Raw genomic sequence first — 23,130 nt, forward strand, 5'->3', positions numbered from 1 at the left:
TGAACAACTACATCAACAAGGACTATCTTTTAATGTCTATTCCTGGAGTTGAGGCTGGGGGAAAAGGCTTTTAGCTACAGTGCTCCACATGTAACCACTGAACTGACTGTTTGACAATGTTTGTGGAGCCTAACAGGCCCTGAACTGGACAGTCAAAAGTTTTGTCTTCTTTGCACGTAGCTTTAATCTTGTGTAGCTTAATATGTGAGGTGTTGCGCATCTGTATCATTCTGTGTCATTCTGTGTTACTCTGCACTTGTCGCTGACCTTGATGTTGTTTTGGTTTTTAATTGTGCATTTTTGGCCAGGTTCAATTTTAATCGTAACGAGATTGACCTGGAAAAAAATCAAGGTAAAATCTAATTGTACTGGGCTTAGTACTGTTTGCTGGTGGTGTATCCTACTCTGTAGAGCCCAGATCACCAGCTGGTGTTCTGTCCAGTCAGCAGGTTCTGATTTGGATCTGTTATGCTTTGTTCTGCTCCTCGTGCACGTTTCCTCGTGCACTCTTCCTCCTCTGACATGCCCACTCCACAGCTCTTGCATGGAGCTAGGTGGTGGAGCTGTAAGAAGACACCTAGTGATGGGTAACTGTAATTACAGGGATGATATACACAGACTAGAACACAGATACAAATATGATTGTAAACTCTCTCTCTCTCTCTCTCTCTCTCTCTCTCTCTCTCTCTCTCTCTCTCTCTCTCTCTCTCTCTCTCTCTCTCTCTCTCTCTCTCTCTCTCTCTCTCTCTCTCTCTCTCTCTCTCTCTCTCTCTCTCTCTCTCTCTCTCAGACTTGTCTAAGAACCGCCTGGCAGATGTGCCCTCAGAGATCTGTCACCTGATTGCCTTGGAGACGCTCAACCTGTACCACAACTGCATCAGGACAATCCCCGACAACATCATCAGTCTACAGGCCCTCACCTGTCTGAACCTGAGGTACCCACGCACACAAACACCCACACACACGACAGGGTCCAGGTGACACGCGCATACATTCTATTCAATGGTGCTATCAATGACAGGCTACATCTCAGGGCTGGACGCAACCAGCCCTGCTACGCAACCGTATGCATGAGAAGAGGCTGCGACAGAGAACACAGGCACCGGAGAGGGTAGAGAACAGACGTAAGGACATGAGGAGGGAAGAGGAGAGGGAGGAGAGGAGAGAAGATGAGAGGCTGGTGAAGAATTCCGCTCAAATCAAGGGGCCGTTTTCAAAGTGTGTTTCTTCCAAACATGCCACAGAGTCGAGCCGTCTCATTTAGTGCTTTATTCGTGAGCTCATCCAGGATACACAACCAACCACCACAGTCCTTCAGTAATTCTGTCCTCTATGTCACACTCTGCTACTCTGCGTTACTCCCTCTCCTATTTTGTGTCCTCTTCCATTATCATATCCTCTCCCATTGTTGTATTTTTGATTCATCACAAACACCATCATATCAAAATACATGACTGGGGCTATCGGATAACTTCCAATAATTTCCTGTTTTCTGAGTTAAGCATACCAAAAGGTGTAACCCCCTGTTTCCTATTGGGTCACCATTAAACAGAAAGGGACCGCCTACACCCCCAGTCACAGACCGCCTACACCCTCTCTTGGTTGAACAATTGCCCGGGTGTGATGCCTTGGTAAGATTGGCACACAGACCAGCTGGTCTGCGGGGGGATCTGTTTATTGGACTCTTAAATGAAAGAACGCCATTTAATGCTAACCCCAACCCCCAACCGACACGCTTACTGATCAATTCCTTCCGACTAGTGAGGCACAGAGGTCTGGTGAGGAGGGCGATGGTCACAGGACGAAGGCGAAGCAACGTTCACGGTTGGATCAACTCCTCAAGTGTAGAGCGGGGTTAGAGACAGATGTTTAACAGGGTGGCGGATGAAGACAGGATGAAGAGGAGAAATATTTACTGTCTGATAAACTAACAGCCGGGGACAGAGACAGGGCTCTGGCAGGGAGGGGGTTGGGGGGAAGGGAAAGGCTGTCATCATTAACTGTTTGGTCAACTGAAAGTAGGGGGTCAGATGCAGGGGTGTAGCGCGAAGGGGGTGAGGGAAGGCAAAAGGTGTCATCGTATAAGCTGGTTGGTCAACTAACAGTGGGGGGGCCAGAGACGGGGCTTTGGCTGCAGGGAGGGGGGTGAGATAGAGCGAGGTGAAACCATTACTTCAGCGGTTAATACTTTCACTTTCATTTCTCCGTTGGAGATCTCTCACTAAAACTGTAGTCACTATAGTATAGTATATAGTACACTACACTAGAATACGTTATAGTACACAGTACACTATAGTAAAGAAGTACAAACCTGCCCTGCCATCCTGTAGAGGATGGAGATCTTGTGCCAGAATTGACACAACTAACTGTGTGTGTGTGTGTGTGTGTGTGTGTGTGTGTGTGTGCGTGTGCGTGTGCGTGTGCGTGTGTGTGTGCGTGTGCGTGTGTGTGTGTGTAACAGTCGTAACCAGCTGAGCGTGCTCCCAGCGTGTCTGAGCCGGCTGCCGCTGCGGGTTCTCAACGCCAGCAACAACAAACTGGTCAGCCTGCCAGACGCTATCGCCCAGCTACACCACCTCATGGAGCTGGTAGGACTCCCCCACACACACACACACACACACACACACACACACACACACACACACACACACACACACACAAATGCCAATACACATACACATATGTACACAGATACACACACACACACACACACACACACACACACACACACACACACACACACACACACACACACACACACACACACACACACACTTACACGTATACACACACATACGTTAACAATCCACACAGACATACAAAGACGTATGTTAATACAACACAACAAACCCTCACACATTTACACACAGACAAACAGACAGACACACACACACAAACACACAGACACACACATACAGTATATATGTACATACACAAACATTACTCGCTTCAAAACCACCACACAAAATTTCATTGAATACATTTTACATTATTCAAAGAAATATTTACGTTTGTGTTGCTGAATGCTATTTATATGATAATATCCAGTGATTCCTTTTTGAATGGTTGCCATGGCAATGCTGATACGGATGCCACGGTACGTCCCACGGTTGCCGTGGCGACGCGGACCCGGTTGCTATGGGTATTTCCGACTGGTTGTCATGGTGATGACGACCGGGTTTGTCTCCCCCCCCCACCCCCCCCCTGCAGGACGTGAGCTGTAACGAGCTCAGCACCCTGCCCAGACACATCGGCCGCCTGAAGGCCCTGAGAGAGCTCAACGTGCGGAGGAACCTGCTCTGTGTGCTCCCTGAAGGTAGGGCTGCACCGGGACTAGGGCCGCGTCAACACAGCCCCCCACAAGGGCCGGGGGCAGCAGAAGGCTTCGAGCTCTTCTTGATCTGCTGGTGCTCAATGGGCGCACATGCAGCACAGACGGGATCACTATAGTTGGCCACAAAGGGAATGTCGCTGTAGCCGGCGAGAGGCAAGCATACGGGCTCGGTCAGGGCCAGAGGTTAGCTAGCGGGGGGCTAGTTCACGGCTTGAAGACTATCATTCAGACAGAGTCAGGGTCACTCCTGCTCCTGTGATGCCTTTCCTCCTCAATGCTCCACAGAAATCGAGTTCAGACTCAGAGAAGTGGAAAACAACACAAAACCTACTTTGCGACGACTTTGATGTGTTTTATCTTGTTCCTGTGTTGACATAAGACAGAGCCGCTGGTTCAGGACTTCAACACAATCGGCCCAGGATGTCATTCATCCTGTGTGCATCGAGGCTTTAGACTCAGCTGATATGGTCTGGATGGGCTCAACTCTGGGCAAACACTCTCTGGGCTTGATTGATGAGCCTTGATCTGGATCAACTTCCAGACGCCTGGGTGATGAGGATGTTGGCAAGAGGGAAAGGGAGAGAAAAGAGAGAGAGAGCGGGGGAGAGAAAAGGGGAACAGTTGTTTTGGAAGGAGACCAGTCTAGGTGGTCTCCTTCTCTCTCCCCCCATCGGAGGATCACAAGGAGACCACCCTGGATGTTTGAGGAGCTGGTGGTCCACATCACTCCTCTCATATCATATTACTGCTAATTGTCCCCATGAAGACCAGGTACTTGGCTGTTAACCTGAATGTGTGTTATGGGGTGCTACTGCTGCAGTCTTCAGGGGAAAATGTTCACCACGTTAAGCTTTCGATGAGGAACGAGAAAAAGCTAATGCGTGCAATCGAAATGCGTTTGCTAAACATCTAATCATTGGACAAGGAGACCTTACATCTGGTCCCTAGGCCAGGGCATCGTGTCGGCTACAGGACGCTCTGAGCCAATTAGCATAAAGAAGCTCACCGTTCCTAAAGACGCTATTTGGAGCTCAGCTTCTCCTCCCCCGGGCCAGTTGTCATGGTGATAAGGGCTCCGACAGGATTTTAATTATGTAGCAGTCTGGGAGAATTTATGACTTTAAAGATATAGTGTGTGCGTGTCACAGTACACATGGCAGTACAGACACACAAAGACATCTGTTCTCTGAAGTTGTGAATGTCAACCTCTCCCTCTTCTGACTCTCTCTCTCTGTCTCTCTCGCTCTCCCTCCCCTCTCTTTATCTCACCGTCTCCCTCGTTCCCAGTGTCTCTCTACCCTCCCTCAACGGGTCACCGTGGTTACGGTGGTTAGTGTCTGGCTGGTTTCTCTCTTCCAGAAGCAGTTTATTTATATCCTCTGCTGTACAGAGTGGACCAGATTCTTCTTGATCTCTCTCACTCTCGCTCACTCTCTCTCTCTGTCTTTCCTTCTTCCTTCTGTAGACAAGTAGACACACCCACACACACACACACACACACACACACACACACACACACACACACACACACACACACACACACACACACACACACACACACACACGCACACGCACGCTCTCTTCATGCATCTTAGGTATATGTGTGTGTGTCTATATACAAGGGCCGGATAATCAAGTGAATAGGATGTTTGACTGCCAGCAGAAAGGTTTTGAGCTAGATTCCCATTTTTCCCCATGTCTACAGTTTAACATGTAGACACATTGACATTTTACATTTACATCTACATTTAGAAGACACTTTTATCCAAAGCGACTTGCAATAAGTACATTTGTCATAAGAAGTGGAACAATATATCGCTGTCGGTAGAGTAAAGATGTTAACAGAACAAAGTGCAAAACCCCCCTAGTGCGAGAGCTGTAACCCCTATCTGCTTCTTAATGGCAGGTCTCTGAATGCACTGAAAGGCTCTCTGGATAAAGATGGCAAATAAATAATTAAATACTAACTGTGTGTGTGTGTGTGTGTGTGTGTGTGTGTGTGTGTGTGTGTGTGTGTGTGTGTGTGTGTGTGTGTGTGTGTGTGTGTGTGTGTGTGTGTGTGTGTGTGTGTGTGTGTGTGTGTAGACCTATCAGAGCTCCCCCTGGTGAAGTTTGACCTGTCGTGTAACAAGGTGTCCACCATCCCGTTGAGCTTCAGGAACATGAAGCATCTACAGACCCTCCGTCTAGACCACAACCCCCTGCAGAGCCCCCCTGCTCAGGTACCACACACGCACCCACACACACCCATACGCACGCACGCACGCACAAACGCACGTACGCACACACACACACACACACACGCACGCACACACTCTGCCTAGACCATTACCCCCCTCAGGACCCCTCCCCCTGAACAGATACACTTGACTAGACAAACGGCACCATAGTACAAATAGACAATACCCACTATGCACACACCCTTCAATCCCCAATGTCTGCCCCCGGCCAACACACCCCTCCACTATGCCCTGCAGATCTGTATCAAGGGCAGAGTACACATCTTTAAGTACCTCAGCATGGAAGCGTGTCGCAGTGACAAGATGCCCGACGCCCTCTTCCTGCCCGTCATCGAGCGCCTCAGCCTATCACAGCCCAGCACCGGCAGGTCAGTCACCATAATAAACCAACACACCCAGGGAATCCATCCGTCATATACATTATAGGTACTATAGACGTTGGTGTGTGTGTGTGTGTCAGTGTGTGTGTGTGTGTCAGTGTGTGTGTGTGTGTGTGTGTCAGTGTGTGTGTCAGTGTGTGTGTGTGTGTGTGTTTTCATTTCAAAGAGAGACCGACTCAACACTCTCACCAGCCTGGAGCCAGAATGGCTCAACACAGCCTCTCAGTTTCTACGCACTGAGCCAGTTCCTCCATTAGTCTGGAGGAACTCAGACGTCACGTCTGCTCAGCAACAATCTATTAAACACTTCTAGCAGAGAGACAGATATCAAAGTCAGCACATAACATTCACGGCCATAGAGTTGGGTCGTCCTTCCACTTTGGTGACCAACGGCTGGTTCCACATTTTTAAATTGGGAACCAAATTATACTTTGCACCAATTCGGGCAGATGGATTTTTTTTACATTTCTAAAGTTGGTCGTTCTAAATGATGTCAAAGAAAGAAAAAGCAAATGCCTGTCTAAAATATGGCTGAAGGTACTCATCGCTGGGCTGTAGCTGGGCAGCTGGTAAACAAACGTCTCCCACTTTCTCCTGCCACATCAATGATTTGAGTGGTGACTGAATTAAAAGTGAGTCATGCTGTAGTGTTTTGCTCCAGACTGAAAACATAGCGCAAACAAGGAGTCATGCTTATTTTGATTTTAAAAAAAGCCACACGACTTCTTGCGAACGGCTTCTTATCTTATTTTTTACCTACAATGATAATGGGGAAAGAGCAGCTGGAACCTACCATAGGCTGATGCTACAGAGCTGAAGACAGCCTGTATGAAGAGGTAGTGTAGTTATCAGGATGCTGTAAGTAAACGTTAACAATTAATGTTATGTGGGGTAGCTGAAGGTCATCCGGCAGACTTCCGGGAACTGCCAGCTTAGGGAAGGGGCATGACTCCCCTGTTCTATAGTGCTGCTGTAATTAATAACAACCACAAGCCATAGACGACAACAGCGTGGACATTCGAGTTGCATGTGAACTGTTTTTCTGCTCAGTCAGTAGGATTTAACACGGTTTTCCGTTGGTTCTGAGCTGGTTGTCAGCTGGTTCTGATGTTGTTGTGAGCTGATTCTGAGCTGGTTGTCAGCTGGTTCTTATGTTGTCCACTGGTTCTGATGTGGTAGTCAGTTGGTTTTGAGGTGGATGCTAAGTTGTACTAACGCGGCTGTCAGCTTGTGCTCAGCTTGTTGTGACCTTGTCCTCAGCTGGTTATGTTGAGCTCGTTGTGCCCTGGTCGTATTCTGCAGCTCGGAGGACGTTGACCATCATCGTAAACAGGACGCAGACTCCGGCGTCGGCAGCGACAACGGAGACAAGAGACTGTCCGCCACAGAGGTGTGTGTGTGTGTGTGTTTATATGCTATGCTGTTTCTACACTATGTTATGCCATGCTATGCTGTGCTATGTTAAAGGTTAGGTATGGGATTTGCGAAATGCCAGCAGATTTTGAAAATACACAACTCAAATGGTCCTACCCCCTCTCCTTCAACGCTGACTCTGACCCATTCCAAGTACATGGATGCGCAATCATGCACGAGCGCGAACACAGATGCGTGAGAGCGAGCCATTAGCTAGCTCCAGTAGCTACCGCAGGATAACAACAAACAGAGGCTTGCTCTGGGTCACGAGCTTTGAGTACGTGCACGAAGGGGTCAAGCGCGGGGAGCGGGGGAGGGGGAGGGGGGAGCGCAGTACGACCGTTTGATTGACGTACTTACTGTCCAATGCCACTCGGTGGGTCTGGAAATCATTAGCTGGAGTTTTTCGAGCCCTGCCCGTTCAACAGATGATTGACTTGTTTAATTTTCATGTCAGTACTTCTAACTCAGTGGCTGTAAGTGGGTTATGATAAGGATTTCAAGTAATTTTGCAAAAATGGCCAAAAAAGCGGATTCCATAACCAGCCTTTAAGCTGGGTCAAATGGAACGACTTTGCCATTGTCACAAAATCGAGGGGAATGAAACCAAGAGCCTTGGGTTCCTAGCCTTAGTGAGAGTTGTCCCTGAACAGGCCAGGAGACTGCAATAGCTGATGATGCAATAACTATTATTATGCTATTTTATGTTTCCTGCTACGCAACGCTATGCTCATACTGTAAAGTTTGTTTTTCCAGCCATCAGATGAAGAAAGTTTGAGTCTGACGGGAGCCATGACGAACATCACAGAGGAAGGAATCAGCCAACAAGACTCTAGTGAACACCTTGACACACTCGCAGGTATACACAGCGACACACGCATGCTCAAACACCCACAGACACACGCATGCACACACGCAAACACATACACACACACACACACACACATGCACATGTACACGTACACGCGCACACACACACACACACTGTGCTGTCCCCCTGACACAGACCCTAAATAGAACACCTCAATCTGCTCCAATCAGAGCCAAGCCGGGCCGGGAGGGGTGGGGGGAGGAGTTTCTATCTGAGGGTTTCCGTGGTGATGGGTCAGGACAGCAGTGTTCTTGAGGTCTATCGGATGTCTGTGTTTCAGCGGACTCTGATGCCGTCCAGCTCATAGAGGAGAGCCCTACGGAAGCCCTGAGGGAACAGTTTGGATACAGAGATGCTGGGCTGACCGCCCGCTTCCTCAACTACATCAAGGCAAGAACCCCCACCCGACTCTGACCATACCCTCTGCTCCAAACTCTTCTCTATCTCTCGGCCTCCATCACTCCACTCTCTAACCAGACCCTCTGCTCCAAACTCTTCTCTATCTCTCTGCCTCCATCACTCTAACCCCACCCAGCTTCTTCGTCATCTATACCTCCATCATTCTAACCCACGCTCTTCTACATATCTCACTATATCACTCTAACCCAACTGTCTTCTACATCTCTACCTCCATCCCGCTAACCCAGCCCTCTAACTATGTTTTGGATAAAAGTTTCTGCCTAATTACTAAACAGTTAATAGATTGATTTAAACACCATAATTGTGTTGTGTATTTGTGTTTGTGTGTGTTTGTTTGTGTAGGGCCGAACAGTGACAGACTTTGATGAGCCGCTCAGGATAGAAGAAGACACGAATTGGCCAACTGCACAAACGTAGGAAAATCTCTCCCTCTCTCTCTCTCTTTCTCCTTCCCCTCTCTCTATGTCAATCTTGAAGTATATTTTTACTTGCCTAAACTGCTGTTGTTGTTTGCTGAAACCCTTCTTCCTGTCTCTGTGGTGGTGGGGGGCACAGGTCAAAAGACGTAGGGGGGTCAGAGCTCCATATTGACATGATCAACCAGCTAAAGGAAGCTGTGGAGCTCCTACAAGACCCCAACCGGTAAGAAACATTCTGCTTATTAGCTTGTTATTTTGTTAGCACTCAGCACCCGGCCTGCTATTGAGCATTTGAGCACCCAAAATACTGTCAGCTGGTTAAAATGTTAGCAAAAAAACCCATTCTGCTAGGTAGCATGTTTGAACCTAGAACCATTGTGCTAGTTAGCTTGTTTGCTTGGTGCTGGCGCTTAGCTTATGTTGTTATATACTAACATGTCAACATGGTATCTCTTGTCAGAGGGTCTCTGGAGCAGGACGGAGTGTCTGGTGTTCAGCTTTACCCTGTAGAGATGGTGAACGTGGACGACTCCCTCAAGTGAGGACTGTGTGTGTGTGTGTGTGTGTGTGTGTATGTGTTTGTGTGGCTGTGTGTTTTTGGTGTTTTTGTGTGTGTGTGTGATGTTTTTGTGTGTACGTGTGTCTCTGACTCTCTTCTATCTCTGCAGTGGACAAGAGAGTGATGACGGCTCTGCTACACCCAAGGTACAGTGATCTAAATGATAACCATACATATTTTTTTTTTATTATACAGTAATCCACAGTATATTATGGTAGTGTTGTTTGAATCCAGATTAAGTGTGAACAATGCAGATGTTGGAGGAAGGAGGATGAGCGGTGTGATTGATAACATATGGTGTCACTGGTGATCTAAGCAACGACGTTACATCATGATGCTGTGATATCCTGTAGTGTGGGGGGAGCCCCCAGGACAACTGAGTATGCAGGCAATTGGTTGCAAGTGGGGAAGACGGAAGCCAATTGGGAGCCACTCTGACTAAACGTAATACCAATAACTCATCAAGTTAGTATAAGAGAAGTGAGGTGGTCTTCAAAAATGGCGGAAAAGCTTTTAGAGTTGGGGCAACAAGATTCCAAAAATGTTGTCTGCAATTTAAGGAAAAAAACGATTGGAGAGGCTAACCTATCGAGTTCCTCCTGACCGTCGTCCACCACGCCAAGTCAAGAGCTGAATTGCGGTAAATTGGCGCGAGTTGGGGGTTTGAAATAGGGACTTGATTGTTCCACTCGGCGTGGAATCGGTTGGTGTGATTCCACGCCACAACATGTGTTATTAATTATTTCCTTCCACCCCAAATCACCAAAACAGCTAGCAGATTTTGAAAATACACAACTCAAATGGTCCTACCCCCTCTCCTTCAACGCTGACTCTGACTCCATCCATTCCAAGTACATGGACGCGCAATCATGCACGAGAGCGAGTCATTTGCTAGTTAGCTAGCTCCAGTAGCTACCGCAGGATAACAACAAACAGAAGCTTGCTCTGGGTCATGAGGTTTGAGTACGTGCACGAAGGGGTCGCGCGCGGGGCGCAGGGGAGGGGGAGTGCAGTACGACCGTTTGATTGACGTATTTACTGTCCAATGCAACTCGGTGGCTCTGGAAATCATTGGCTGGAGTTTTTCGAGCCCTGCCCGTTCCACAGATGATTGACTTGTTTAATTTTCATGTCAGTACTTCTAACTCAGTGGCTGTAAGTGGGTTATGATAAGGATTTCAAGTAATTTTGCAAAAATGGCCAAAAAAGCGAATTCCATACCCAACCTTTAATCTATCATTATCTGTGTGGTCTCTCAGGTTTTCAAAATTTGAAAAATCTTCCAGTGTGCCCCCAGCATAAGGTGCAGGTGCACGCTAGAGCGGCAGCTAAGGTTCAGCTAGGGTGTCTTAAGGTGCGGCTAAGAATCCACTACGTTGTATGTAAGATGATGGTAAGGTGGCGGTTAGGCACAGTTGAGGTGGAGGTAAGGTATAGGTAAGGCTGGTGGTTTTGAAGGTGTGTTGAGCTGGGTTCTCCACCAGCTCCCAGCGGCAGAGGCGTGTGAGTTCCAGCAGAAGAGACAGATGATTCTAGAGAAGGCCCACTTTGAAGCCCAGCTCGCCTGCCGAGAATATGAGTGGCACATGTCAATCAAGGTAACCATAGCAGCCGTTTAAGCCACCCCCCCGTCCCACCCCCCGAAGAGGTGTTTGCTGATTGGTTGTCTGTCGTGTCACTCAGTTTAAAGTGTGGTGTGCGTTGCCTACATGTCTGTTCAGTGTCAGCTGACGCATCACATGAAAGCCCTGAGCCCTGTCATGCATCCACTTCCAGTCAAGGGAAACATGGTGCGTTCAAGTCAAACTGGTAAAACCAGTCCTCAATAGCATGGTTTAATAACGGCAAGAGTAAATAATTGTAATGTTGCCTGCAATTAAGGATTTTATTTTGGGTAGTGTTACGTTTAGGGTATGGGTATGTTAAGGGTTATTTGAAATTTGATTAGGAATGTTGTTAGGTTTGGCTTTTCGATTTTAAATTAGTGTTGGCAGTAGTATAAGCGCAAATGTTAGTGAGAAGGTAGAATTATGGTTAAGTGTTTCACCTCAGGGTTAGTTTAGTTGATGGCTCGAAGATACTGAGGGAAGACATATATTAGCCATTGTTTCATTAGACAGGAAGTGACCCGTTCAGAGGCAGGGTGTATTTCCTGTCTGTCATGGCCACAGGCTGGAGCCGGCACGCGTGAGATGGTTCGGCTATCTCTGCTTAAGAGGGTTAGCCTCTCCACTTCATTAAAACCCTTTGGCTAGCTGCTTAGCCATGTAAGCTGCTACGTGTCTGCTGTGTTGTAACCACATGTCATAAAGCAATGCATCTGGTCCTCTCACAGATTGCCCCTTAGAGAGTTTACACCTGCGTCTAGAGTCTTAGACAGCTAAAGTTAATTCCTGACTGTAACATATAATGTGTAACTAATGGTGTTTTTCCTGCAGGAGGGCGAGGTGGGCTCTCCGTCATGTGAGAGAATGCCGTTCTCCAGCCCCCCCTTTGGTCTGAAGCCTCGGTCAGGTGAGTCTGGGTGGTGGTGGTGGTCTGGGTCGGGTGCTGGTGGTGGTGGTAGGGTGGTGGAGGCCTAACTAGGGTGCTGGCGGGGTTGAATTGGCGGTTGTGTTGTTCTTGGTCGGCTGCTAGAGGTGGTGGTAGTGACCTTGGGCGTCGGGCGTTAGTTGGTGGCAGGAGGGGGGTCGTGTGGGTTTTGGGTGCGGGGGCGGTGGTGGGTGGGGAGTGGGTGTTTGTGGAAGTGGGTGTAAGGAGGTCGGGGGTTTTCGTTGGCATCCAGGTTTGTTGACCTTTTTGACTCCCAGTGTTGACGATAGGAGCCTTTTAAACTAGGTTATAGCAGACCCCTTTATTTTATGGTAAAATATGTATTAATAGCCAGGGCAACACAGGGAATCTCCCTCAACCCTCTAAAGGGTAAGGAAGAAAAGCCCTTAATTAGGGAAACAAGCTTTGAGTAGGGAACAAGGAGAAATAGTAAAAGAGGTATCCCTCCTTCCAGGGACTGTTAAGAGTACAATGTGTGCTATAGTGAGCAAACATAAGCCTAACAGTTAAAGCAAAATAATCAGCTGTTCGCTGTCAGGTGGGATATCCAGATATATACCATGGTGTATACAGACAAATCAAATTACATGTTCATATACATTAAAACAATGCATAACCGACGGGCCGGGAATATTGGTGAGCTAGGTGGGTGGTGGGTTGTGCATGCTTGAAGCTATGCATTGAGCATCTGTCAGATGAATTAGTGCGTAGGCTTTGAAACCAATGCTTGTTATTGCAAAGCTTGGATTGGCCAGTGTCAGAGTCAGCTGAGCTATTGCTGGCTGAGGATTGGTTAGTGTGGTGCTGGGCGTTACCAATTGCAGGGTCCCCTAAAATTGTGAATGGTTATATTGCAATTGAAATTTAATACACCAACCAACTCAGACAGCCGTTTTTTCCTAGTATAACCAAGTTAGGTTCACTAATGAAAAAGCAGATTTCAGAATATGTTGCTTGCGCTTATGTATATAGCCTATCATAAAAAAATAACATCAAATGCTCAATCCTCTACCAATATCGGTTGAGTCTGTAGCTTGGTTCTAAGTAAGGTAGTATTGACCAACGTCATGAAACACTGAACCATCAGCTGATATCTGTTTACTATAAGCAGCCTCACTATGCCGTGACAGCTGGCATGAAACAACATAGAAACCACTAAACTAGGATCCATAAGTAGAAACAACAAAACTAGGTTCCATCCCCATACAGCCAATAAATAAGAGAAACGTGTGAAGGATGTTGAGATGAGTGGAATCAAACCGACCTTTGGTTATTTTGGTTGTTTTTGCCCTCGAAAACGAACATCCTGTCCTTTCCTCATACTGGTATTCTCCTCCCTTTGATGCATTAGAAAGGGCTATGTTTATGGATAAGGATAGAGATGGTGAGGTTTAGGTTATTTAGTTCTAGAATATTTTCAGGGAATGGTTTGGGATGTGAGTGGATGGTTTCATCCACTGTGGAACATTGCTTCAGTCCGTGTGGCATTAGCTTGCTGCCATCCTGCCTATGTTTGCTAAACGTTAGCAGTGTGTGACCTGCAGCCCACCGCTAGCGCAGCTAACATGCTAAAAGCTTGTCATGTGACTCCTGTGAGTGTATAAATGCCACTAATCATTGTTGTGTTTACGTTCTCCTTCTTTGGTCGTCCCCTCCTCTTACTCCTTCCTTCCTGTCTGGCACTGTATTCCCTTCCTCTGTCTCTTCTCTCACTCTCTTGTTTGAACGATGAATGTCACATAAACATGTCCTGTCACTCAAATTCCTGTCCAATCACTGCTTGCGTTGTTGTCTCCAAATGTCTACGTGGTTCCCACCCAACTCCGGAACGTTCTCTTGGGTTTTTCTGGGTTTTCCGGTGTCCGATTTTCCTGCCCCCCCAACACCACGCCCCCTTCACACGTCTCTTCCTGCACTTCCTGGTTTTTAGCTCCGCCCTCGCTGCCCTGCTCGCCCCCTCCCTCCTGTTTCAACCCCCTACTCTCACAGGCCCCGCCCTCCCGTAGGGACACGCCTCGTAGCCATGACGACGGAGGCATGACCAACCGCGGTAGGTCCTACCTCTCCACTAGCTGGCCAATCAGCAACCTGGAATTGAAAACTATAATAAACAGAGCTGCTAACACAATGGAGTTTAATATCTCTCTCTCTCTCTCTCTCTCTCTCTCCCTCTCCCTCTCCCTCTCTCTTTCTGGGCCACTGTGTTTAAACTCTTCCGGCCTCCCACTAAAGTTCCTATTTTAGACTTGTGTGTGTGTGTGTGTGTGTGTGTGTGTGTGTGTGTGTGTGTGTGTGTGTGTGTGTGTGTGTGTGTGTGTGTGTGTTATAAGCTGTTGTATTGGAGGCATTAGCAAATGGTCCTATGGGAGTATTCTAATTCTATATGAGGGAGAGGGGAGAGGGAAGAGAGAGAGAGAGAGAGAGAGAGAGAGAGAGAGAGAGAGAGAGAGAGAGAGAGAGAGAGAGAGAGAGAGAGAGAGAGAGAGAGAGAGAGAGAGAGAGAGAGAGAGAGAGAGAGAGAGAGAGAGAGAGAGAGAGAGAGAGAGTAAAGACATGTAGTGGTGTAGTCCACATTATTCCACAGCGGACACTAGCTGCTAACCTGCTAACCTCATTAACAACCAATCAGATCCCACTCCCTACAGACACGGCTGGGAGCCAAGAGTGTGTGTGTGTGTGTGTGGTTGTGTGTATCTTTTGATGCTTTGAAGTCAATGTTTAGTAAAGAGAGCTTCAAACAATGTGTTCGCGTAGCCACAGAAACCACCACCAGCCACGCCCTGAAACATTCATAAACTACTGTGCTGTCTCAGCCTTAACAGACAGACAGTCAGACAGACAGACAGTCTCTCTTCAAGCCTTATCTCTAAGCACACCTTTAAAAGGACCCTCCAATTACATGCTTCATAGCCCTGCACATGTCTGTGTGTGTGTGAGTGTGTACACGCGTGTTGGCGTTTGTGTGTGCGTACGTGTGCGTGCGTGCAGGCGTGCGTGCATGGATGCATGTGTGTTGATTATCTTTCTCTCTCTTAGTGTGTTTAGACAGATTAATGGATGCCATCGTGTCCGTGAATACATGAATTACTTAGGGTCAACTGTTCACACATTTACACACTATAACGCACACACACACCCCCCGGCTCCTCCTGCTGTAGTGAGCGTGTCTCCTTCTGGTGGTGGAGCAGCATACGGCAGACAGTAGCTATAGAGGAGCACTGCTGCTGCTTAAACATATGAAGGAAAATAAATGATAAGCCCAATACCCGTGTGTGTGTGTGTGTGTGTGTGTGTGTGTGTGTGTGTGTGTGTGTGTGTGTGTGTGTGTGTGTGTGTGTGTGTGTGTGTGTGTGTGTGTGTGTGTGTGTGTGTGTGTGTGTGTGTGTGTGTGTGTGTGTGTGTGCGTGTGTGCGCGCGCGCGCGTGTAATAAACAGATAATGGCACACGTATTCTACTGGTGGACACTGGGAACAGCCCAGTTCAACCACAGTATTATTCTGCTGTGCCCTGGGAGCTACAGCAATGAGTTATACTGGTTAGCACTGATGCCACAGTGCTAGTAGCAGTGTAGGGGCTAGTGGTGGGGAGCTAATGCTGAGGAGCCAACGTGTGAGCGCTCATACGATGGAGGGAAGTGACTGCAGAACACTTGGATTCTCTTGGCGCGGGGCTACAACAGACGCATGTCCCGGAGCAGAACAGAGTGCGCCATGCATGAGTGGATATGAACGCAGTTATATAAGGGAGCATCTAAATATAGACGTATAGAATTGTTATGTAAAGACAGCTAGTTAGCGTTAGCATGGCGGCTCCTCTGCTAGGTCACAGCCTTCGTCCCTCTGGTTTCCACTTCGTCTGCTTCCCTGGAACATTTGGAGATTGTTGCTCAACTACATCCTGGCTCCACACTCAAAGCAAAAGTGAACTCGACACAACAAACAATGGTTTTGCGCTCTCCAAAACTGTATAACTCCACATCAGACGATGGAGGCACCGAAGCCGAACCATGAATACAAGATAAAACCGTCAAGAGCCAGAACGTTCCCAGCGCGACTGTTTCCCTTCACGCTACCGATGAATACCTGGCTCTCTCAACGCTCTTTTGTTTTTGTGTTGTTGTGTTGCTGTGTTGCAGTGAAGTTGCTTCCTTCTGAACCACAAGAGTCTCTGGAGTCTTTAGTGTTTATCTGATGCAGTGTTGTTGTTATATTGTTGTTGTTGTGTGGTATTTGTCTGAAGCTGTGTTTTTATTGTGTTGTTTTTAGCGACAGATGACCTCATTGATCTTGGAGGAAATTATTTAAGCTGTGTTTGGTAGTGGACCTGCTCTATCCAAAACTGGGATTTGTAGTAGACCTGCTCTATCTAAATCTGTGTTGGGTAGTGGACCTACTCTATCTAACACCAAGTCACATTACTCCCCCTAGCCCTAGATTTGAGCCCTAGCCCTAGAATCTTCGCATTCCCGCGGAGGGGTAGGGTGTACCATTACTTAGGGAGCAAGAGGGAGTGCCTATTTTCCCTTAAAAGGCCTAAAGCAGTGTTGTGTAGTATATCTGCTCTATCTAAAGCTTTGTTGTGTAGTGGACCTGCTCAATCTAAAGCTTTGTTGTGTAGTAGACCTGCTCTATCTAAAGCTGTCTTGTGTAGTGCCCCCCTCTTTATCAAAAGCTGTATCGAGTTGTGTACAGTTTCTGCTCTATGAAATGTTGTTTCATTCTTTACTAATGCGTTGTGTAGTGTCCCTGCTCCTATCTAAAGCTGCATTGTGTTATTGCAATAACGCTTTATAGTGTTTCGGCTCTAACTAATGTTGTCCCATCCTCTCATCGTGTTGTGACGTGCCCCTGCTCTATCTAAAGCTGTCGTGTTTTGTGTTGACGTTGTGTAGCGGTTTCTGACCTCTCTGATGTCATCTCTTTCCATACCACTGCGTTGTGTAGTGTTCCTGCGGAGCCACAAGAGTCTGGAGGCGGTGGACCCCCAGTTCACCATGAGACGGAAGATGGAGCAGCTTAGGGAGGAGCTGGAGCTGTTGGAGACCCTTAGAGACGTAAGGCCACGCCCGTGTGTCCATAGAGCTGTACAGCCACTAGTCGCTGCTGTTTGGGGCTTACATTGTTGCCGTGCTTCAAACCAGGAAATGAAATTTTACACGAGTCCTCTAGTCCTCCAGTTGTCCAATGAAATAGCTCGAAGGCTTACTTCCATGAAGTTAACAGAAGTGTAACTGTGGTCCCACCACAATACGTGGAACATGTCCAAGGCAAAGTCAGTGGGCCTTGCAGTAAAAACATGTCTGGTAGTCCATGGCGTGAGATTATTTGCAGCCAGCCGTATAAACGATCCATGTTTCCGAACGGCCACGTTAGATGGCCAAAATATTCAAACCTTAATACATTTTTTATTAAATAAAACTGTCAACTCTCAGAATGCATAACATGGAGATAAATAATTGAATTGAGATTCTAACCGAATGAATGGAATCAGTGTTTCACGTCACAGTTGCGGGTTCATTTGAATATTGACCGGGTGTTTCCCCTCAGGGCATTGAGGGCAGGCTGAAGGTGGCACTTCCTGAAGATCTTGGCTCCTCCCTCATGGATGGCGTGGTGCTCTGCCACCTGGCCAATCACATCCGCCCACGCTCCGTGGCCAGCATCCATGTCCCATCCCCTGCTGTGGTATGTATAGATGGTTACAACCTTTAGAACCCTGGAGAACCCACCTACTGGTGTAGAGATACCCTTTAGAACCCTGGAGAACCCACCTACTGGTGTAGAGATACCCTTTAGAACCCTGGAGAACCCACCTACTGGTGTAGAGATACCCTTTAGAACCCTGGAGAACCCACCTACTGGTGTAGAGATACCCTTTAGAACCCTGGAGAACCCACCTACTGGTGTAGAGATACCCTTTAGAACCCTGGAGAACCCACCTACTGGTGTAGAGATACCCTTTAGAACCCTGGAGAACCCACCTACTGGTGTAGAGATACCCTTTAGAACCCTGGAGAACCCACCTACTGGTGTAGAGATACCCTTTAGAACCCTGGAGAACCCACCTACTGGTGTAGAGATACCCTTTAGAACCCTGGAGAACCCACCTACTGGTGTAGAGATACCCTTTAGAACCCTGGAGAACCAAGCATTAAATTATGTTTGGGAAAGAAAATTCTTAACAAAATCAAAGATGCCTCTTAGCGAAGAAGGGGTCACAGGTCAAAAAACATGCACTAGAGCCGCCCTTCTCGTGTTAAACAAACTTTAGACCTGTGTTACGTACAACTGGCCTTTTGAAACCTCCTACCTGGATTCTAAAGAGCTAGTTACGGAGGGGTATTAAACGTGTGTGTGTGTGTGTGTGTGTGTGTGTGTGTGTGTGTGTGTGTGTGTGTGTGTGTGTGTGTGTGTGTGTGTGTGTGTGTGTGTGTGTGTGTGTGTGTGTGTGTGTGTGTCCCCTCTCTCAGCCTAAGCTCAGCATGGCTAAGTGTCGCCGGAACGTGGAGAACTTCCTGGATGCCTGCAGGAAGATAGGTGTTTCGGAGGTAAGACCCCACCCCCTCGTGCAGTACCCCGCCCCCACCCAGAACCCGCTCACACCGCATTGATATCCAACAAATATTCTGGAAACACATTAGTGATCGGCCAATCCCTTGGTAGAGCCCACTGGGTAAGTCGCGGGCTGGTACATCCATCACACACTGGGTGGGCCCTCCCACTTGGAAGTGAAATGGATCGATCCAAAATTGTTCTTGAAATAGTGGGTTCCCAAAGACAAACTATACATAAACTTCCATCCTTAATAACAAACCAGACACATTTAGGAAACAATCATTATTTCAGCTAGTTCATTTCGCTGATATAAGTTGCTGTAAGTGGATACCTTTCAAATTCTGTTTTAAATCAGCATTTAAAATCATTAAAATCATTCTGTTGAAGAATGATAAGCATGTGGTGTTTTACAACTCTAGACCTGGGACGAAGGCCCGAGATCACAACGACCAAGAATAACAATTATAAATAAATAATTACATCTATTCTATTGGTTTTTGGACGTGACCTTGATGCATTTCTGAATTCCGAAATGCTTGCCTTTAAGCATTCAAACTTCTGGAAATATTTCCAAAGACTCTGAAGTGAACGTGTTGTGATCCTTTGAGGGCCCGAGGGCCGCCTATTGAGGCCCCTCTGGCTTCAACAGTCTGTGATCAATCCCAGAGCTAGAGCCCTGCTTCCGGCGCTGCCCTGTCCTGTTGCATCATCGCTGCTTCCTCCATCACCCAGGAAGTGACCTTTGACCTGTCATGTCATTTGCTATATCGGTTTGGAGTTATTAAAGGGGACATGTTATACCACCAGGTGTGGGTGTGATTAGCCTTACAAGCCGTTTCGAAATCACAATCGACATCAGTAGTGGGCATGTCCACCTAGATCTGTGCTGGATAGATCAGTCTACCAGCCTACCCAGTGGACTGAAGTAAACGTTGCTCATCTATCCAGCACAGATCTAGGTGGACACGCCCACTAGTGATGTCATATGGGGCAGATTTTTTAAACGGCTTGTAAGGCTAATCACACTCACACGTGGTGGTATAATATGTCCCCTTTAAGGAATCTGCTGGTTTTGCCGAAGTGTATGTGTGTTTGTGTCTGTGTGTATGAATGTGTATGAGATGCTTTCAAAGATATTTTTACCTCTCAACACATCCTAAATATGTCTTTGTGGGGAAAACATAGGGACTGTGGTATATTCATGAGGACCAAACTAGGGAACTTGAGTACTTATACTATGTCTTTGTGAGAATAAAGGAGAGATGTGTGTGTGGGAAACACATGGGGACTGTCTTTTTGAGGACATCATGGGGACCACGTCTTTATGAGAACAGCATTTTAACTTTGTCTGAGAGCTGTGTTGTATGTAAGTGATCTTTAGAATCCTTTCAGAATCCTCCCTTATTTCTAATAAACGCTTTTTTAACTTTTTTTTTCTAACACCACTGTTCAGCCGTGGGATACGCACATAAATGTTTTTCAAAGCGGAAAACACAGTTTTCGTGTTGCTAGTCGCTTCTTTGGCATAACCTATCATTAATTCTGGATTTCTCCTTTTTGAAAAGTATCGCCACTTGGCTGGCTGACCTCCAGTCTGTGTGTGTGTGTGTGTGTGCTCTCTAACTGTGATACGTACAAGTCAAAGGTACCACTAGCTGAATGATGTACAAGTCACTGCAAGAATGCTTCCACAAGCTATTGTGATCGTAGCTTCGGCAAGCAAGACAGCTCTTCCATTGCATTCTCGCTGAGCACCACCGGCTCCCATTGCTTCTCGGCTTCTCATGCGCTCTTCATCTGCTTTTTGAGAGAAGAGACACCCACTGTTAGAGCAAGGCGCTTACACTTCCATGGGTAGGGGTTCTATTCCCAGGGCAGAGCAAGGCACTAACACTGCCAGGGGAAGGGGTTCCATTTCCTCAGCTCGGTGGGTAGATCGAGAAAGAGTTAGGGGTTATATTCCCTTTGTAGCTTAGTATGTACAGCAAGACACACACACTGCAGGGTGGGGGGTTATATTAGCTGTGTAGCTCGGTAGGTAGAGCTAGGGATTAACATTGCCTTGGCTGGGGGTTCTATTCCCTGGCTAGCTCAGTAGGTACTAACACTGTAGGGTTTGGGGTTCTATCCCCTGGCTAGCTCTGTAGGTAGAGAATTGCACTCACACCGCGGGGATGGGGGTTCTCTACGCTGTGTTGCTCAGTAGGTAGAGCCAGGCACCATCACGGCTTCATTCAGGTAGATATTCAGTCAGTAAAGTGGAATCCTCTCTCTCTCTCTCTCCTCCTCTCTCATCCCATCTGATCCCGCCATGTTTACCCACGCCGGCCACGCCATGCCCCTCCCTGTTGGCACTCTCTGTGACGTTTGAACTCTATGCCCATTGGTTAACCACCTGCCTTCTTTCTTTCTCTTCATTTTGCGTCTGGATCGACATTTTGTCTCTCCTTCTCTCCATCCCTCCGACCCTTTCCTCCTTCTCCCCGCATCCTTCTCCATCTCTCCCCTATCCCTCCCTGTGTCCTCCCCCTCGCTCCTTTTTTCATCTCCTCTCTCCGACCCTTTCCTCCTTCTCACCTCCACCTCCACCATCTCTCCCTCTGCCACCTCTCCCTCTCATCTTCTCTCCCTGTCTCTCGTCCTCCCTCCCTCCATTCCGTGTACTCTCTTGGTAACCCCTCCATCCTCATTGACCCCACCCCCTTCCCCTGATTGGTCCTCCTCCCGACCAGTCCTCTCTCTGTTCACCGTACGACGTCCTCCAGTGTCGCTTGCGTCCGCTCCGCTCCACGGTGCAGGCCCTGCTTGCCTTGGAAACGACCCTCCCCCCTCGACCCGGAGACCCTAAACAAGACAGCGTGGCCGCCAGGAAGCCGTCACGGGAGTCCTCTTCAAGCCCGGCCCCTCGGTCGAAAAACGCCCCCTCATTGGTCTGTGCCACTACCCAGACCCCGGCCCCGGCCTGGCAGATGTGGGACCTGATTGGCTCCAGCCTGATGCACGTCTTCTGCCTGGTCTTGCTGTTTGTGGCCTACAGCTGGAGCGAGCTCACCTAGCCAAAAGGAAGAGGCCCGTTGCTCTCCAGAAAGCCCTGCCGTCCCCGTCCCCCGCCCGCCCCCCCGCCCGCCCGCCTTCTACCTTCCTGTCCTTCAGCCTGAGCCACCTCCCCCCCCTCCACCCTCTTTCTACTGCTCCTCCGTTAGACTTGTCGCTCGTTGACTTGCTGCAATAAAAGCTCTAAAGGCGCTTTACTGGAGGCTCATGGGTGTGGAGTTACACACAAACGTCTTACCGTTGCATCGCAGGCTAACATAACACAGCCTGGACTAGTACATGTGGAGAGGCGGCTCCATTTCGACTTGTCATTTCGTGGCAGCAGCCAGGAGGTCAACCTGGACCATCAAAAACATCAGATTCCCTCTGCTCAACATCTGGAGATAGCAGCCATGGCTTCTAGTGCCACTTCTCCCTTCATGGCTGCCCTGTCTCGTTTTTCCGTACAGACTCATGCGTATCATAGATACACGATGGGTGAACTATCCCGAGCTGTAGTGACCAGTGCAGGATTGATTTAAATGTAGCGGAAAAGCCCTACTGCCCAAATATATAGAAAAACTCAGAATGCAGGTTAGGTTTCCAGCTGTACCTGCACTAATGGAAACGCGGCATATGGCAGCCATGCTGGGAATGATGGGAAATGGAGTGCTAAAAAATATATGTGTTCAGAGAGTAATGCACTGTAAAGTCAGAGTACTTCCCGGTCACCTGTGGTAGAGGCTTGTAGACCTGGCCACTTGAAAAAGCAAAAAAAATCTAAATCCCAACCATTCCCGGTGGCAGGTCCCAGGCCAGCCCAAGGTGGTCTGGGGAAACTGATTTCCAAGTTTGCGTTTCTCCAGCCAGACTGTCCTTATACTATAAGATTACCAGTAGGGGAGCTAGCAAGGCGCTAGCAAGGCCCTAGTAAAGCACTAGTGAGGCCCTGATGACCTTGGTTGATACAAAGCTGTACCACCGTTTATCCCACTGGGAATACCAGATGTTTCAATCTTTGAATTGCACAGCCAAAATGGATTCAGAGAAAGGAAAACAAATACTGGGTGGATTGAGCCATGCATGGATGTTTATTTCATAAGTATTTAAACATAACATAGTTCCAGTTTTTTGGAGCCATTTAGGCTTCTTATCCCCGTAGTAATTCCTGTACTGTGAACCACTCTGAACTCCCCGACACTGCTCCGATCACCAAACCTGTTAACATACAGTACAATCTGAGCTGGATTTAGGGAGAAGGTCCTCAATCTTCTGACGCTAGTTTAAGTAGATCTTTATCACAGACACCCAGACTGTTAAGTTGATGTTGCTGCGGTAATTTTAATGTGAAGC

General features: G+C 47.8%; 1 protein-coding gene across 2 annotated transcripts in view; it reads left to right on the forward strand.

Moving 5' to 3' along the window:
• The window catches only part of lrch1 (leucine-rich repeats and calponin homology (CH) domain containing 1), a 32,748-nt gene that overhangs the window by 5,790 nt on the left and 3,828 nt on the right, over window positions 1-23,130 (forward strand). Inside the window, exons 2-18 of one of the 2 annotated variants that reach the window (XM_030342955.1) lie at window positions 791-935; window positions 2,462-2,588; window positions 3,211-3,316; window positions 5,420-5,556; window positions 5,812-5,942; window positions 7,257-7,344; window positions 8,124-8,226; window positions 8,519-8,628; window positions 9,001-9,071; window positions 9,214-9,300; window positions 9,538-9,615; window positions 9,746-9,782; window positions 12,075-12,150; window positions 14,120-14,239; window positions 17,134-17,243; window positions 17,737-17,874; window positions 18,660-18,737. In XM_030342955.1, coding sequence (XP_030198815.1) covers window positions 791-935; window positions 2,462-2,588; window positions 3,211-3,316; window positions 5,420-5,556; window positions 5,812-5,942; window positions 7,257-7,344; window positions 8,124-8,226; window positions 8,519-8,628; window positions 9,001-9,071; window positions 9,214-9,300; window positions 9,538-9,615; window positions 9,746-9,782; window positions 12,075-12,150; window positions 14,120-14,239; window positions 17,134-17,243; window positions 17,737-17,874; window positions 18,660-18,737 — 1,742 coding nt within the window. The remainder of the gene's footprint in view (window positions 1-790; window positions 936-2,461; window positions 2,589-3,210; window positions 3,317-5,419; window positions 5,557-5,811; window positions 5,943-7,256; window positions 7,345-8,123; window positions 8,227-8,518; window positions 8,629-9,000; window positions 9,072-9,213; window positions 9,301-9,537; window positions 9,616-9,745; window positions 9,783-12,074; window positions 12,151-14,119; window positions 14,240-17,133; window positions 17,244-17,736; window positions 17,875-18,659; window positions 18,738-23,130) is intronic. The other variant, XM_030342956.1, reaches the window with a different exon arrangement.

The sequence above is a fragment of the Gadus morhua genome, chromosome 20 (assembly GCF_902167405.1).
Source record: "Gadus morhua chromosome 20, gadMor3.0, whole genome shotgun sequence".
NCBI lineage: Eukaryota > Metazoa > Chordata > Actinopteri > Gadiformes > Gadidae > Gadus > Gadus morhua.